Raw genomic sequence first — 14,845 nt, 5'->3', positions numbered from 1 at the left:
ATTATTAAAATACCAAAAAAAAATGAATGTATGTGAAAAAACATCAGATTAAATGTGAATTGGTACAAAGCGTTTTATTGGCCGTATGTACCATGTTCAAAGACTGCTCTTACAGGTGATAATGTTGTTTGATTTTTCATGCATAGGCAGCCATTGTTTCCTCGAGCCAGGGCAGGAACTCGCACACTTTGACGTACACTCCGGGATAGTTTGGCAGAGCACACCCCTGTCCCCATGACACCAGACCGTGCACCTCCTCATAGCACACCAGAGGGCTGCCCGAATCTCCCTAAATAAAACATACACAATACAACAAGATTATTACTTTGGCTTGAAAAATATTGAATTTGAATGTATTTTAAATAACATTATTCAACCCTCTTGTGACTGGTGAAAATCCCAAATTACTTGAAAAATGTTCAAATGCCAAGCCCTGAACTGGTCAGTGTTGAGCACAGGAGCACACTTACATTGCACGCATCTTTGCCTCCTTCCAAATGTCCCGCACACATCATTCTACGCGAGATCATGTCAGGATAGGCCTTCTCGCATTCGGCGTCGCTCACCACTGGAACGTCCAAGCACTGCAGACGTGTGGGCAAAGCCGCTGTCGAAGACAAAGGAACACATGAAGGGTGCGACCTGTTTGCAAGCGCTTCAGTGGAAAAGTTAGGCTCACCAGAGACAGCAGGTTGTGGTTAGATCAACCAGATGGAACCAGATATGAGCTTGTGAAAGCCTCGTTATGTACTAGGTCACAGGTTCTCAAACTTTTCATAGCGAGAACCTTCTAATGCTTGACCAAAAATAAAAGTCTTCACCTGGATTTAACTAAATCTGGGGTTGCGGTAGTTGAGGTCTAGGTTCAGCAACACTATGTGCCCAAAGAAACATCTGACTGATCTGATTGTGTTCCGAGCTGTATCTTTTTGTCATTTGCAATACATATCTGAGCTCTAATGTTTTGTTTTTCTGATTATTCCTTGTTTTTTTTGTTTTTTTTACTGCACATCATTTCACTGAGCACAGCATCCTCCAGGTAACATATTTAGAAGTGACAAACAGAAGTGATTTTGACTTATTTGATCCGCTGTAATGAACCCACCTCCCTCATCAGTGGAAGTCTTGCCCCAGCCCGACACCGAGCACCCCATGCCGTCGAAGGGGCAGCCTGTGGCCAAAGGGATGGGGGCCACTTCCTTGGTCACCTTCACCGGGTGGAACAGTTTGATCAGCATGATGTCGTAGTCCAGTGTCTGGTAGTCATAACTGAGAACAAAGTGATGTATGGTGAGCTATGTTTAGATATCCTTGTATTTGTGCAGAATGGCAGCGGGGGGGATATGCGGGCTCACCTGGGGTGCCAAATGATGGTGTCTGTTTTCATGAGCTGCTCCGTTCCCTCAGCCACGCGGAGGTCGTGTTCTCCCAGCATGATCTGCATGGCATACGGACTGACAACAAACACAAATTTAAAGGTAGCAGGAAAAGCTTTTACTGCAAATGATGTTCATTAGAAGTTTAAATCGGTCTGCAAATTTGGTCTATAAACGTGACATTGAGGGCATTTGAAAATGTAACAATGCTCTTTGTTGTGGCCTTCTGATAAACATAATAAACATACTTTACTTTAATACAGAATAAAGTGGAGTCACACATAGCACTTTAATTTATTTAATGTTGTGTATTGCAGGGAGGTACAGTTATTTCAAGAGACAAATAGAGCATCTCTTTTGCAAAGTACTTACTTGTACCAGCAGTGGGCCACTGAGAGCACCCACTGGTCGTTGATCAGCACCCCTCCACAGAAGTGGTATCCGTAGTTGAGAGAGGCCATATAGGGACGCGTGTGGGGCTCACACTCCTCCCCCCCAATGATTCTGCCATCCTCTCGAGGAACTGCCACTGATGCACATGAACACGCGTTCAATATTGCTTTTAACCATTTGTTACTGTGTCACTGGTGCAGTAAACTTGTTCTAATCTAATGTGAAAATATTTTCAACAAATGAATGAGACTAGAATGAGAATCGTGGCACCAATACTTTGAATTTGAGCACATCTGTCAAATGCATTTATTTCCCATTTATAAGACACAGCCTGTATCAAGCTATTTCAGTTTCAGTCGTCTGTTTGTGCGTGTGTGTGTGTGTGTGTGTGCGTGCGTGCGTATGTGTGTGTGTGTGTGTGTGTGTGTGTGTGTGTGTGTGTGTGTGTGTGTGTGTGCGTGCGTGCGTGCGTGTGTATGTGTGTGTGTGTGTGTGTGTGTGTGTGTGTGTGTCTTTACCAGCAGCTCCCACCAGCAGCAGCAGAGCCAGCAGCCTCATGGTGTTTTAGATCAGAAGACACCTGCACCCTCCCTCACTTGTATTTAAAGCCTTTATACCCTTCGATCGTCTCTACCGCCGCCTTCATCTGCACCTCCCTCTGGCTTCTGTCCACATCTGTGTCCTTCCAGCCATGACCTCTTATCGCTCCAGCTTCTTCATGTTTGCTGACTCCTGCCGTGCCAGGACACCCCCCGTGGTTATGTCGTTTGCCCAGTCGGGTTTTAAACACACCATATGGGCTGAGCACATTTAGCACCTGTTTTGGTTTTCCTCATGGGTCACTCATTTTTGGCAAAGGATCCAAACACACAAACAAAAAGGTACTCCAACCTTTCAATGGTGTAGAATATGTACTAAAAAATGAATTATGCACACAGTTATACAGTACTACAAATAAAAATGCACCCATGTGTTTTATTTTGAATACTGACACTTATGACTCTGTGTTGCAGATGCACAGCTCTTTCTTATAGTGATTCCATTATACATTAAAATGCAAAGACAATGGTCCTTCCGGTAATTTTGTCTCACTTGAGGCACATGGATTAAAAAAAATAAAAAAGTCAAGCGGTGACCTTGAATAAAAGCCAATGGAGGTAAGAACATAATCATCTGTTGTTTTTATTTTTTCTGTTTGGCTGTACTGAAAAAGCTTTAGCACTGTAATATTACTAACATAGAAGCACAACACTGCCATTTTGGCCACTTGTATAAAATATGAGGAGAAATCCACATGCTGAAAAGATGAAAATGTTTGGCTTTCCAAAACAGGTCAAACTCTTGGATAAAGAAGTGTGTCACATTGAAGATAAGGTTGTTTTTTGGGAGCCGGTGCAGATGTAGAGGACACAGTGCCAGTGGGTGGGGCAGTAAGAACTTAAGTGATTGGGGTAACACAAAAGGCATCGGCATAAATAGAATGGATGGACATTTGCTCATGTCCAGCCTGGTTTGAGGAACGCTAGAGTCACAATGGTCAGCCTGATTGTGCTCATGCTCCTGGGAGCTGCAGGTAATGTCTTCAGTATTGTCAATGATTTAAAAGACAAATGTTATAACATGTCATTAAAACATGTCATTTTTTTTCCACTAGCTGCTGCCCCTTTTGATGACAAGATAGTGGGAGGGTATGAGTGCACTCATAATTATCATCGCTGGCAGGTCTCCATCAACATCGGGTACCACTACTGTGGAGGGTCCCTCATCAATGACCAATGGGTCGTCTCTGCTGCCCACTGCTGGCAAAAGTAAATACAACATAGTTTACACACTCCAGCTGGGGTCATTTACCAAGCATGTGCTCATGTGCAAAACAAGAAGCTCGTACAAAAATGGGATCAGCAGCAGGGTTATTTAGGCATTTTTTACTCAGCAGCATTCTCTAATTTGCATAATGGATTTGGGGCTCCATTACTGTAATACAGGCAAATGGTAAATTAGATGCAACGTGCCCACGAATAGCTAGATCCTATTTTCCATCTTGCACTCGCTGTTTAGCACCTGCCTTGATAATGACCCCCGAAGTCACATTACACAGTATCTCACATAAAGCCTGCCAAATCATCAAGCAGTTTACATTTTGTGTGTGTATGGACCTTGGCTACATTTTTCTTTGTTTACCCATTCACTCTCAAAACGCATATATTTGATGGGTGCTTTCACTTAACACAGACGCACAGGGCATGGCAATTTAAGTGTTTGCTCAAGGACACAACAGCAATGCAGAATGAGAATTGAAGTACACACGTTTATAGCATAAGAATTAGGGCTCAACAAATCTTGATGAAATGCTCTACCAACTGTAATCATTAGTTAGTTTTGGTGACATATGAAATCTAAAGCTGAAAAAAGCCATTGTAAATAGTTTGTTATTTTCAAACACTAATTAATTTCCCACTTGTTTGTCAGCCCTTATTCTCTGATAGCTGTTCTGGGCGACCACCACATCTGGATGCATGAGGGCACAGAGCAGTACATGACAGTGGATGCTATCTACTGGCATCAGAGCTACGATTACCAAACCCTGGACTATGACATCATGCTGATGAAGCTGTCTCATCCCGCCACTCTGAATGACTATGTGAAGCCCATCGCCCTGCCCAAGGCCTGCGCTAACGCGGGGGACATGTGCACGGTGACCGGCTGGGGCAACATCTACACAGATGAGGGTAAGTTAAAGGCAGTGTATGTAGCATGCACTGTTAGTGGTTTATCAGATGTACAACAATCACAAGGAGGCCTGAATTACAACAAATAAATAGATAATAAATAAATATTTGAGAATAAAATGAATTCCTGATGTTGCAGAACACATAAAGATCCTGATAGTTATAGGTGATTTCTTTTACACTTTCCAGGTTTCACATTTAGAGTTCAAATTGGTACCTTATTCCTTCACTCAGTCACGCTCAGTGGTGATAAATTACCTCTGGAGCCAGCCCTATATGGGGCAAACTGAAGAACGCAGGTCTTACACACTTGCTTATATTTGTGTAAACTCTTTTTGCAGTCTTCAACCCCTTTAACCTCCAGTGTGTCGAGGTGCCCATCATGTCAGATGAGGTCTGTAAGAATTCATACCCCGGACTGATCACTGACCGCATGGTGTGTGCCGGGTACCCGGAAGGAGGCAAAGACGCTTGTCAGGTTTGTATCATGCATATATACCAATGAAGTCATTTACTACTGCTGTTATTCATATTTTTGTACATGGCAGGGTGATTCTGGAGGTCCTCTGGTGTGCAACGATGAGCTTCAGGGCATTGTGTCTTGGGGCTTCGGCTGCGCTCAACCTGACAACCCAGGAGTCTACACCAAGGTCTGCTCCCTCATGACCTGGATAGAGGACATTCTCGACAGATACAGCTAGACTCGTCTGTCAACAGAGATGTGGAACCAAGAGCAAGACACATAGGAGGCCAAAAACTAACCAGAAAATTAAAATAACAAAATAATGTTTCATTGTCGTGCTTTTATTACCTTACTTTACTTTACTTTACTTTATCAAAAGGATTGAAATGTCAAAGGGATTATACAGTATGGGTAATTGTTGCTGGTACTTTATACGTTCCTTGGCTCAGCTACTGTAATGATTATTCTGCCCATAAGACAATACTCATATTACAATTAGGGTCTCACAATATATCGCCAAATGATTGTATTCACAATAAAGGTGAGCCAATATCCATATCACAAAAAGCAACAATGTAATGCAAAATTATTGAGGTGGTTCATTTGACTAAAATCGACATATTTTACGCAGGCTAAAACACCCTTTATTAATAATGTGCAAAATTTCCATTTTTGTCACAATTATTCAAGTTCAGTTCCATTTTTGCTCTGGTCCTGATTTAGTATTTTAGTCTTCTTTTGACACCATATTATGACAAAAAACATTACTTATTATCATGCTGCATTTAATATAATAGGAAAGATACTTTTCTTCTTGTACCACAAAATGAATTCTGTAAAATTATTGTATTGTAGCACCTATGAGTTACCTTTGATAAACTGAACTCAATGTTATTATCACTATATGAATAGTGAGTATGTTCAATTCCACTGCCTCTTGCCGCACTGAAAAGCTGGAAAGATAAGCTCCTGGGCAGAAATATACTTGTTCTTTTGATGCCAAGACACTGTTGAGCTGTGACATTTTTATTCAAAGGAGAGAACATGTCAAGCTGCTGTCGTTGCACAGGTAAACATACTGGTCGCCAAAAACCCTGCTGCAAAGTCTTTTACACAAGAATACTGCCTGGTTCTCTTTCTGTCCCAGCCTCTGCCACAAAAAAACATTTGACACTTTTGCCGCCTGTTGTTGGATAACTGTCACAAACTGACATGGGCCAGTCCATCCAATGTTTCTCTCTGCGCACTAAAATAACATGCACATACGCCGTGGGAGCAGTAGCAGACCCTTCATTTTGATAAATAAGAGAGATTAGGAAGTGGTTGGCTAAGTCTCCATGGTGAAAGGCGAAACGTCTATTACTCTAAACAACTGGTACAGATGATAACTTGAACAAATATTCTCCATTATGGAAATCTTCTGTACAACTGAGCCAGCAAAACATGTTGGCAAATATGTACAATCAGTAGTACTTCCTCCTGAAGGAGCAAATAAATATGTGATGGAGTCATTTCACTCCTGTTCTCTGCACATATGATATTAATATTTTAGCTAAATGTATTGTGAAGGAGGTACAGAGATAAATAATGACTGGGGCAGAAATTATGATTCAAAGCGTTTATTGACAAAGATGATGAATGTCAGTGGTCTCCACACTGTAGAGAGCAGGATCTTTGAGCTGTTTAATAGCTGGCCATGGTGCGCTCCAGCCAGTCGTTGAAGAGGCAGACCTGCACACAGACACACAGTTACTCAGAGGCATAGCACACATCACTCACAACTCACAGCGGGACGGCCCGTACCTTGGCGTAGACTCCAGGGTGGTCTCTCTCAGCGCAGCCATAGCCCCAGGACACCACTCCCTGCAGCTCACCGTTGCACACCACGGGGCCACCAGAGTCACCCTGAAGAGAGAACTGGGCAGTTAGTACACTGGCAAACAGAGAGGTACCACCTGTGGTCCATGTCACCGGCCACTGACCTGGCAAGAGTCCTTGCCTCCCTCCAGGTATCCAGCACAGAACATGGCGTCAGTGATCATTCCGGGGTAGGAGTTGTCACAGTCTCTGTCGGACAGGATGGGGATGTTCAGGCACTGCAGCTTGTCACCGCTGACGGCTGCAGACAAAAGACAAAAGAGCAAGTTTTCCTTCAGCTTAGGATTCAGGCGTCTCGGCTAATTTTTCTTGACAGTATTTTATATGAGCTTTCATAAAACTTTGATGCTATAATCGGCTGGTTATTAGAGTGCTACTTACAGCTCATGGTGTTGCCCCATCCAGCGACACGGCACATGGTTCCAGCGGAAGCACAGCTGGTGGGCAGAGCCACAGTCTTCACGTACTGGTTGAGGGTGGCGGGCTTGCTCAGCTTGATCAGCATGATGTCGTTGTCGATGTTGTAGGAGCTGTAGTTGGGGTGGCGGATGACGCGGGAGGAGGAGATGAACTGCTCGGTGCCCTCGTTCACCCTGATGTGGTGCTCTCCCAGACGCACCTCAACACGGCTGCAACACACTCAGAGGTCAGAGGTCACACCAAACACTGTGTCCGGACAATTCAGATACATACGACTTGTAGCAGTGAGCAGCAGACACAACCCATTCCGCGCTGACCAGAGAGCCGCCACAGAAGTGGTACCCAGAGTTCAGAGACACGGTGTGAGCCTCAGTGTGGGGCTGGCACTCAAATCCTCCGACGATCTTGTCGTCCTCGGCAACTACAAGTGCATCACAATCCTAGTGTTCACAAACAGTATGTGACAGATGCTGTACAAAAGCAGTGCCTATACTTACAAGCCGCGCCAATGAGCAGAATGAAGACCAGACACCTCATGTTTGCTGAGTGATCTTGTTGATGACTGCACTTGACCTGGACATGGTTTATATACTCTCAGAACCTACTGTAAAGCAACGCCCCAAGGAAAGTTTCAACCAATCAGAGCCATGGGAAATTGCTCCAACCCACCACCAACAAAAGGAAACATAAATGAAACACATGTGTACTTTGTACATGGACATTCTCAAATTTAGGGCATCTCTCTTCTCTTACCTACCATTCCCCAGAAACTTCTAAAAGTGGCACTTATGAACTTTATTTAGAAAACCTTCATGAATTAGGCCCAATGTCAGTCTGCCTTATTATAACCAACATAAACAAAATCCTTGCGATGTTTATTACAATTGTATTGTTTTACATCATAATAACAGGTTTTGCCTCTGTAGTGAAATTTGTCCTGCTTTTCACCTTTCCTTTGATGCCACTGGGGCATGAGGAGTTGTGGGCCACTGCTGCATCAGCTCAGTAGTGGCTTACTAATCAGAGACTGTGAAGAGCCACAAAGGCACAAACCATTTGTGAGTTTGTAAGATCCGGGGCGGCTCAGGCCGTCAACATCATGTACCATCATAATATAATATAATTACAATAAAAACTATCTTTATGCGCTGCCTTTAAAAAAAAAAAAAAAAGTAATGTTCAATCATTGTAATCAAAGAGGTCCAGATATGATAAAATGGGGAGTGAATAATAATAATAATAATAATAATAATAATAAAAGCATTTTGCGTATTTTGCTGTATTTGTTTTACTGCTATGTTTGTGTTTAATCTGGTCTCTGAGAATCAGACAGCTGCATGTCACGTGTTCACACTTATCTATTCACACCAGTGAGGACATGTCCAGGGCAATGTTTCACAGCATTACAATCAAATAGGAATGTGTTGAATTTTTTGAATATTAGGACTTAGAACTTTGTAGTGCATTATTTCACTATTCACCACAGGATGCATAGCAGCAATATGGAAGTTTGTGGATTTTATTTTTTTTCATCTTTACTACATGTTGAGAAATATTTCATAATTCATCAAGTGACACCGTTTTGTAAAACAAGACAAACAAACGTATTGTAGTGACATATATCAAATGTTTAAATGCACAAAATTATTTTAAACAAGTTTATTCAGTTTTAAATTTTCTCACCCATCCCAGACATCTCTGCTCAGTGATTGGCTGTCTCTCTGACCAATGGGAGTGGAGAGCAGAGCAGGGCAGGTCATGAGGCTGACCATATAAACCATGTCCAGGTGAAGTGCAGTCATCGACAGGATCACTCAGCAAACATGAGGTGTCTGGTCTTCATTCTGCTCATCGGCGCGGCTTGTAAGTATAGGCACTGCTTTTGTACAGCATCTGTCACATACTGTTTGTGAACACTAGGATTGTGATGCACTTGTAGTTGCCGAGGACGACAAGATCGTCGGAGGATTTGAGTGCCAGCCCCACACTGAGGCTCACACCGTGTCTCTGAACTCTGGGTACCACTTCTGTGGCGGCTCTCTGGTCAGCGCGGAATGGGTTGTGTCTGCTGCTCACTGCTACAAGTCGTATGTATCTGAATTGTCCGGACACAGTGTTTGGTGTGACCTCTGACCTCTGAGTGTGTTGCAGCCGTGTTGAGGTGCGTCTGGGAGAGCACCACATCAGGGTGAACGAGGGCACCGAGCAGTTCATCTCCTCCTCCCGCGTCATCCGCCACCCCAACTACAGCTCCTACAACATCGACAACGACATCATGCTGATCAAGCTGAGCAAGCCCGCCACCCTCAACCAGTACGTGAAGACTGTGGCTCTGCCCACCAGCTGTGCTTCCGCTGGAACCATGTGCCGTGTCGCTGGATGGGGCAACACCATGAGCTGTAAGTAGCACTCTAATAACCAGCCAATTATAGCATCAAAGTTTTATGAAAGCTCCTATAAAATACTGTCAAGAAAAAATAGCCGAGACGCCTGAAGGAAAACTTGCTCTTTTGTCTTTTGTCTGCAGCCGTCAGCGGTGACAAGCTGCAGTGCCTGAACATCCCCATCCTGTCCGACAGAGACTGTGACAACTCCTACCCCGGAATGATCACTGACGCCATGTTCTGTGCTGGATACCTGGAGGGAGGCAAGGACTCTTGCCAGGTCAGTGTCCAGTCCCCACATGGACCACAGGTGGTACCTCTCTGTTTGCCAGTGTACTAACTGTCCAGTTCTCTCTTCAGGGTGACTCTGGTGGCCCCGTGGTGTGCAACGGTGAGCTGCAGGGAGTGGTGTCCTGGGGCTATGGCTGCGCAGAGAGAGACCACCCTGGAGTCTACGCCAAGGTACGGGCCGTCCCGCTGTGAGTTGTGAGTGATGTGTGCTATGCCTCTGAGTAACTGTGTGTCTGTGTGCAGGTCTGCCTCTTCAACGACTGGCTGGAGCGCACCATGGCCAGCTATTAAACAGCTCAAAGATCCTGCTCTCTACAGCGTGGAGACCACTGACATTCATCATCTTTGTCAATAAAAACGTTAACTCAACTTCCTACTTCTGCTCATTTCATATATTCTTGACTGAGTTAGTATTAGAAGTAAGTTGGTCATTTTTATACTCACTACTGCCACCACAGGTCTTGCGCTTAACTGCAGGTGCTCGTGCATGATGGCACCTTTCTGAGTGACAGTGCAGGATTTCAGAGGCAGTTGTGGTGAAAAGGTCTGAGCTCATTCTACACATTAGGACATTGCTGGAAGATGTAGGGGGAGGAAAATACATAATTTTCACATTTTTAAACTCCATATAGTCCCTTTAAAGCATACAGGTTACACCATGTTTCAAAATATGGCATGTTTTAACAAGCTAGCCCACATTAGGAAGACTAATTTCATTTAAACAGGTAGCTCTGGTATCGGGAGCCACAATCACTCTGATGACAAGCCACGACCCATCTACCACGTACACCTGTAAAAAATCATGTAAAATATTGAGTTTATTAGCAACTTTCAACAGTGAATACCTACTTAATACTGCATGCAAACATAATAGAGATGAGTACAAATAATGTTAAGTGATTCTCAAACCGATACATGTACCACTTAAACTTTTTTTAATTTTCATTATGGATCAGGTGGTGTTCGATGTTAAAGGGACTAGATGCAAGTTGGTCATTTTTATACTCACTTCTTCCACCTCCGGTCTTACGCGTAACTGCAGCTTCTATATTCAGCTCGCACATGACGGCACTTCGGACCCAAATTAACACCTTTTTGAGTGACAGTGCAGGATTTTAGAGGCAGTCGTGGTGAACAGGTCTGGGCTCATTCTACATGTCCCAGCATTAGGACATTGCTGGAACATGTACCGGAAGGAAAATACATAATTTTAACATTTTTAAACTCCTTATAGGCCCTTTAAGTGTTTGAAAACCACCAGTCTAGTTATTGTATCGCATTGAACTAAATAAATAAATGTACAACTCTAATGTTTTGTTTGAAAGTTTAAATCTTACTTGTACACACCATAATAATAACTTAATGCCTCGACAGAATATAAGTGACAGTGCAGAGAATTCTCAGCAGCACTTTTATTGATTACTCTGTTTCCATCTCTTTAACATTCTCAGGTTTTTGATGAATATTTGGTGAATGCTGTGAAAGACGACAGCTGGGACTGTGCAATGACAAGGCCAGCACTCTTTCACAGTCATTTGTACAAAAGCACCCAACCCAGGCAGAGCAGGTTCATCCTGGAGCTATAGTCATCCTGACCAATATTCTGGACAAGATCTGGTGATGGGCCTTTGACTGCCCCCCAGAACCCTCTGCACTCAACCCCAGCGGCTCCCTCACTACCCTGTGGCGGGTGGTGAGTGAAGGGAGGGCGGGTCCACGTCATCCTTCATTGTGGAAAATGGCCCTAACACCAGACGTTTGGCACAAAAGGTTTCATCCTCATGAAGGTTTTTTTTGTTTTGTTTTTTTACTATTTATTTTCAGTTTTCTTTTGTTTTTCTTAACAGTACACAGGAACAAAATAAAATAAACAACAACACAATTAATTAGTAGATCAATTAAAACAAAAATGAAAGGAGTAATAGCAAGTATTTATAGATAAGTAATTGTTTGCAGGTCTACTGCTTCTTCATTTATGTTTGCAGTGTCAATTTTGCACCTCATGTATAGGTATTGCATATATATACACATTCCCACTGGTTTTACACAGGAAACAAAGGTACATTATATATGCACATAGACAGATTATTATTATTATTATTATTATTATTATTATTATTATTATTATTATTATTATTATTATTATTATTATTATTATTATTATTATTATTATTTTGTCAAAGTTTAAGTTTAGCACTATTCATTTAAATTAGTTTTATATCAAGCTCATACAAACCTATAAACCTCCAAATGATTTCTTTATTTTTTGTATTTTTTTTGTGCTCACATTGATACGTTTCACAACACAAGTATATTTAACCTTATTTTTATTTTTATTTATTTATTTATTTTTAGCTTAAACTACATTGATTATCTATCTATGTTTTTTTTTTTTTACTTGCCAAAATAAACACTTTTAAGCATCATCAAACCACAGACCATATTTAAATACTTATTGGGGGGATCCAATAATTGTCCACATCTTATTTTCAGTCCATATTAATACATGTTATTGCCTGCCATTCATGTCCAAAATAGTCTTTAAGGGGAGACCAGTCATCTACAAAAGTGTCCAAAGTTCCATCCAGTGCATTATGCAATCTGTATGGAAACAGTGTGAAGAGTTTCCCACGCCAAAGAGTTAAAGTAGGAGAGTGTTCTTTAATCCAGACTTGTAGTATGGGGAGGCGAGCGGCACACAACATTATGGGCATTGGTTTGGTTTCTGGCACACAATTCTTTACACAATATAGGATCGAGTGACACTTAAATCCCAAAAAACTTTCAATTTCCTGAACAACCAAAGACCAGAATGATGCAATTAAAGGACAGGTCCACATTAAGTGGAAATAGGTTCCTGTGTCCTTTTTAACATTTCAGACAACATTTTGGACATGTGTCATATTTACACCGAATTAAAGGAGTCACATGCAGCTTGTTAATGATTTTATATTGTACTTCATGTGATTTGTTGGATTTAGTAATTTGTCTGAAGGTTTTCTAAATAAGAAGTTCATAACAGTTTCTGGGGAAAGGTCGATAAGAGAAGGGAGACGCCCCAAATTCACGAATGTCCAAAGTACACGTATGTTTCCTTTTGTTGGTGGTGGGTTGGAGCAATTTCCCATGGCTCCGATTGGTTGAAACTTTCCTTGGGGCGTTGCTTTACAGTAGGTTCTGAGAGTATATAAACCATGTCCAGGTGAAGTGCAGTCATCAACAAGATCACTCAGCAAACATGAGGTGTCTGGTCTTCATTCTGCTCATTGGCGCGGCTTGTAAGTATAGTCACTGCTTTTGTACAGCGTCTGTCACATACTGTTTGTGAACACTAGGATTGTGATGCACTTGTAGTTGCCGAGGACGACAAGATCGTCGGAGGATTTGAGTGCCAGCCCCACACTGAGGCTCACACCGTGTCTCTGAACTCTGGGTACCACTTCTGTGGCGGCTCTCTGGTCAGCGCGGAATGGGTTGTGTCTGCTGCTCACTGCTACAAGTCGTATGTATCTGAATTGTCCGGACACAGTGTTTGGTGTGACCTCTGACCTCTGAGTGTGTTGCAGCCGTGTTGAGGTGCGTCTGGGAGAGCACCACATCAGGGTGAACGAGGGCACCGAGCAGTTCATCTCCTCCTCCCGCGTCATCCGCCACCCCAACTACAGCTCCTACAATATCAACAACGACATCATGCTGATCAAGCTGAGCAAGCCCGCCACCCTCAACCAGTACGTGAAGACTGTGGCTCTGCCCACCAGCTGTGCTTCCGCTGGAACCATGTGCCGTGTCGCTGGATGGGGCAACACCATGAGCTGTAAGTAGCACTCTAATAACCAGCCGATTATAGCATCAAAGTTTTATGAACGCTCATATCATATCATACTGTCAAGAAAAATTAGCCGAGACGCCTGAATCCTAAGCTGAAGGAAAACTTGCTCTTTTGTCTTTTGTCTGCAGCCGTCAGCGGTGACAAGCTGCAGTGCCTGAATATCCCCATCCTGTCCGACAGAGACTGTGACAACTCCTACCCCGGAATGATCACTGACGCCATGTTCTGTGCTGGATACCTGGAGGGAGGCAAGGACTCTTGCCAGGTCAGTGGCCGGTGACATGGACCACAGGTGGTACCTCTCTGTTTGCCAGTGTACTAACTGTCCAGTTCTCTCTTCAGGGTGACTCTGGTGGCCCCGTGGTGTGCAACGGTGAGCTGCAGGGAGTGGTGTCCTGGGGCTATGGCTGCGCTGAGAGAGACCACCCTGGAGTCTACGCCAAGGTACGGGCCGTCCCGCTGTGAGTTGTGAGTGATGTGTGCTATGCCTCTGAGTAACTGTGTGTCTGTGTGCAGGTCTGCCTCTTCAACGACTGGCTGGAGCGCACCATGGCCAGCTATTAAACAGCTCAAAGATCCTGCTCTCTACAGCGTGGAGACCACTGACATTCATCATCTTTGTCAATAAAAACGTTAACTCAACTTCCTACTTCTGCTCATTTCATATATTCTTGACTGAGTTAGTATTAGAAGTAAATGATAGATACAATAAAATATGGCTTGTTTAACAAGTTAGCCGACATTAGGAAGACTCATTTCATTTAAACAGGTAGTTCTCAAATGGTATGGTATTGGGACCCACAATCACCCTAAGCCGTGACCCAACTACGACTTACACCTGTAAAGCATCATGTAAAATATTGTCTTTTCCTCAAAAATGTAGTTAAATAAGCATTAAATAAGACAAAAAAATAAAAATTAGGATAAAAACTGCCCAATTACAGTAATTTGAACAGACATATCAAAAAACCTGTTTTCTACAAAAGGCTTGTGACCCACTTTTGGGTCCCAACTCCTGACCCACCAGGCAGGAGTTTTAATTTTCATTCCGGATCATTTTTTTTATGCCTCATGGCGTCATG

At 43.0% G+C, this 14,845-nt stretch overlaps 5 protein-coding genes across 5 annotated transcripts; 3 read left to right on the top strand and 2 right to left on the bottom strand.

Moving 5' to 3' along the window:
- Positions 1 to 55: 55 nt before the first annotated feature.
- LOC306967363 (trypsin-like) lies at positions 56 to 2,369 on the bottom strand. The gene is made up of 6 exons (XM_079562357.1): positions 2,288 to 2,369; positions 1,749 to 1,905; positions 1,356 to 1,454; positions 1,106 to 1,269; positions 471 to 607; positions 56 to 289 (listed from the first exon to the last, which is right to left on the bottom strand). The coding sequence occupies exons 1-6, from the start codon at positions 2,325 to 2,327 to the stop codon at positions 137 to 139; spliced, it is 750 nt and encodes a 249-aa protein (XP_079418483.1). The 5' UTR covers positions 2,328 to 2,369; the 3' UTR covers positions 56 to 136.
- An 891-nt stretch (positions 2,370 to 3,260) lies between these two features.
- Positions 3,261 to 5,272, top strand: LOC306967364 (trypsin-2-like). The gene is made up of 5 exons (XM_079562358.1): positions 3,261 to 3,342; positions 3,424 to 3,577; positions 4,239 to 4,498; positions 4,840 to 4,976; positions 5,047 to 5,272. Exons 1-5 carry the CDS (start codon positions 3,303 to 3,305, stop codon positions 5,197 to 5,199), a joined length of 744 nt encoding a protein of 247 aa, XP_079418484.1. The 5' UTR covers positions 3,261 to 3,302; the 3' UTR covers positions 5,200 to 5,272.
- Positions 5,273 to 6,546: 1,274 nt separating this feature from the next.
- Positions 6,547 to 7,813, bottom strand: LOC306967365 (trypsin-1-like). The gene is made up of 6 exons (XM_079562359.1): positions 7,757 to 7,813; positions 7,533 to 7,680; positions 7,221 to 7,468; positions 6,944 to 7,080; positions 6,765 to 6,866; positions 6,547 to 6,692 (listed from the first exon to the last, which is right to left on the bottom strand). Exons 1-6 carry the CDS (start codon positions 7,794 to 7,796, stop codon positions 6,645 to 6,647), a joined length of 723 nt encoding a protein of 240 aa, XP_079418485.1. The 5' UTR covers positions 7,797 to 7,813; the 3' UTR covers positions 6,547 to 6,644.
- A 1,237-nt stretch (positions 7,814 to 9,050) lies between these two features.
- On the top strand, positions 9,051 to 10,303 carry LOC306966852 (trypsin-1-like). The gene is made up of 6 exons (XM_079561669.1): positions 9,051 to 9,122; positions 9,199 to 9,346; positions 9,411 to 9,658; positions 9,787 to 9,923; positions 10,004 to 10,105; positions 10,178 to 10,303. Exons 1-6 carry the CDS (start codon positions 9,083 to 9,085, stop codon positions 10,223 to 10,225), a joined length of 723 nt encoding a protein of 240 aa, XP_079417795.1. The 5' UTR covers positions 9,051 to 9,082; the 3' UTR covers positions 10,226 to 10,303.
- A 2,836-nt stretch (positions 10,304 to 13,139) lies between these two features.
- LOC306966219 (trypsin-1-like) lies at positions 13,140 to 14,405 on the top strand. Its single transcript, XM_079560901.1, has 6 exons — positions 13,140 to 13,212; positions 13,289 to 13,436; positions 13,501 to 13,748; positions 13,892 to 14,028; positions 14,106 to 14,207; positions 14,280 to 14,405. Exons 1-6 carry the CDS (start codon positions 13,173 to 13,175, stop codon positions 14,325 to 14,327), a joined length of 723 nt encoding a protein of 240 aa, XP_079417027.1. The 5' UTR covers positions 13,140 to 13,172; the 3' UTR covers positions 14,328 to 14,405.
- The last annotated feature ends 440 nt before the right edge of the window (positions 14,406 to 14,845 follow it).

Source organism: Gobius niger, assembly GCF_951799975.1.
Source record: "Gobius niger genome assembly, chromosome: 8".
In the NCBI taxonomy this organism is placed as follows: Eukaryota; Metazoa; Chordata; class Actinopteri; order Gobiiformes; family Gobiidae; genus Gobius; species Gobius niger.
This window is presented reverse-complemented; position numbering and strand designations above follow the sequence as displayed.

Excerpts from the sequence above, each read along its gene's own strand:
- LOC306966219 (XM_079560901.1), top strand. The coding sequence starts at position 13,173 with ATGAGGTGTCTGGTCTTCATTCTGCTCATTGGCGCGGCTT. Across the intron at positions 13,213-13,288 it reads TCTGCTCATTGGCGCGGCTT|TTGCCGAGGACGACAAGATC; the intron begins GTAAGTATAGTC and ends ATGCACTTGTAG. Across the intron at positions 14,208-14,279 it reads ACCCTGGAGTCTACGCCAAG|GTCTGCCTCTTCAACGACTG; the intron begins GTACGGGCCGTC and ends GTCTGTGTGCAG.
- LOC306967365 (XM_079562359.1), bottom strand. The coding sequence starts at position 7,796 with ATGAGGTGTCTGGTCTTCATTCTGCTCATTGGCGCGGCTT. Across the intron at positions 7,681-7,756 it reads TCTGCTCATTGGCGCGGCTT|TTGCCGAGGACGACAAGATC; the intron begins GTAAGTATAGGC and ends ATGCACTTGTAG. Across the intron at positions 7,469-7,532 it reads GCTGCTCACTGCTACAAGTC|CCGTGTTGAGGTGCGTCTGG; the intron begins GTATGTATCTGA and ends AGTGTGTTGCAG.
- LOC306967363 (XM_079562357.1), bottom strand. The coding sequence starts at position 2,327 with ATGAGGCTGCTGGCTCTGCTGCTGCTGGTGGGAGCTGCTG. Across the intron at positions 1,270-1,355 it reads ACCATCATTTGGCACCCCAG|TTATGACTACCAGACACTGG; the intron begins GTGAGCCCGCAT and ends CTTTGTTCTCAG. Across the intron at positions 290-470 it reads GAGGCAAAGATGCGTGCAAT|GGAGATTCGGGCAGCCCTCT; the intron begins GTAAGTGTGCTC and ends TGTTTTATTTAG.
- LOC306966852 (XM_079561669.1), top strand. The coding sequence starts at position 9,083 with ATGAGGTGTCTGGTCTTCATTCTGCTCATCGGCGCGGCTT. Across the intron at positions 9,347-9,410 it reads GCTGCTCACTGCTACAAGTC|CCGTGTTGAGGTGCGTCTGG; the intron begins GTATGTATCTGA and ends AGTGTGTTGCAG. Across the intron at positions 9,924-10,003 it reads GAGGCAAGGACTCTTGCCAG|GGTGACTCTGGTGGCCCCGT; the intron begins GTCAGTGTCCAG and ends TTCTCTCTTCAG.
- LOC306967364 (XM_079562358.1), top strand. The coding sequence starts at position 3,303 with ATGGTCAGCCTGATTGTGCTCATGCTCCTGGGAGCTGCAG. Across the intron at positions 3,343-3,423 it reads CATGCTCCTGGGAGCTGCAG|CTGCTGCCCCTTTTGATGAC; the intron begins GTAATGTCTTCA and ends TTTTTCCACTAG. Across the intron at positions 4,499-4,839 it reads CAACATCTACACAGATGAGG|TCTTCAACCCCTTTAACCTC; the intron begins GTAAGTTAAAGG and ends CTCTTTTTGCAG.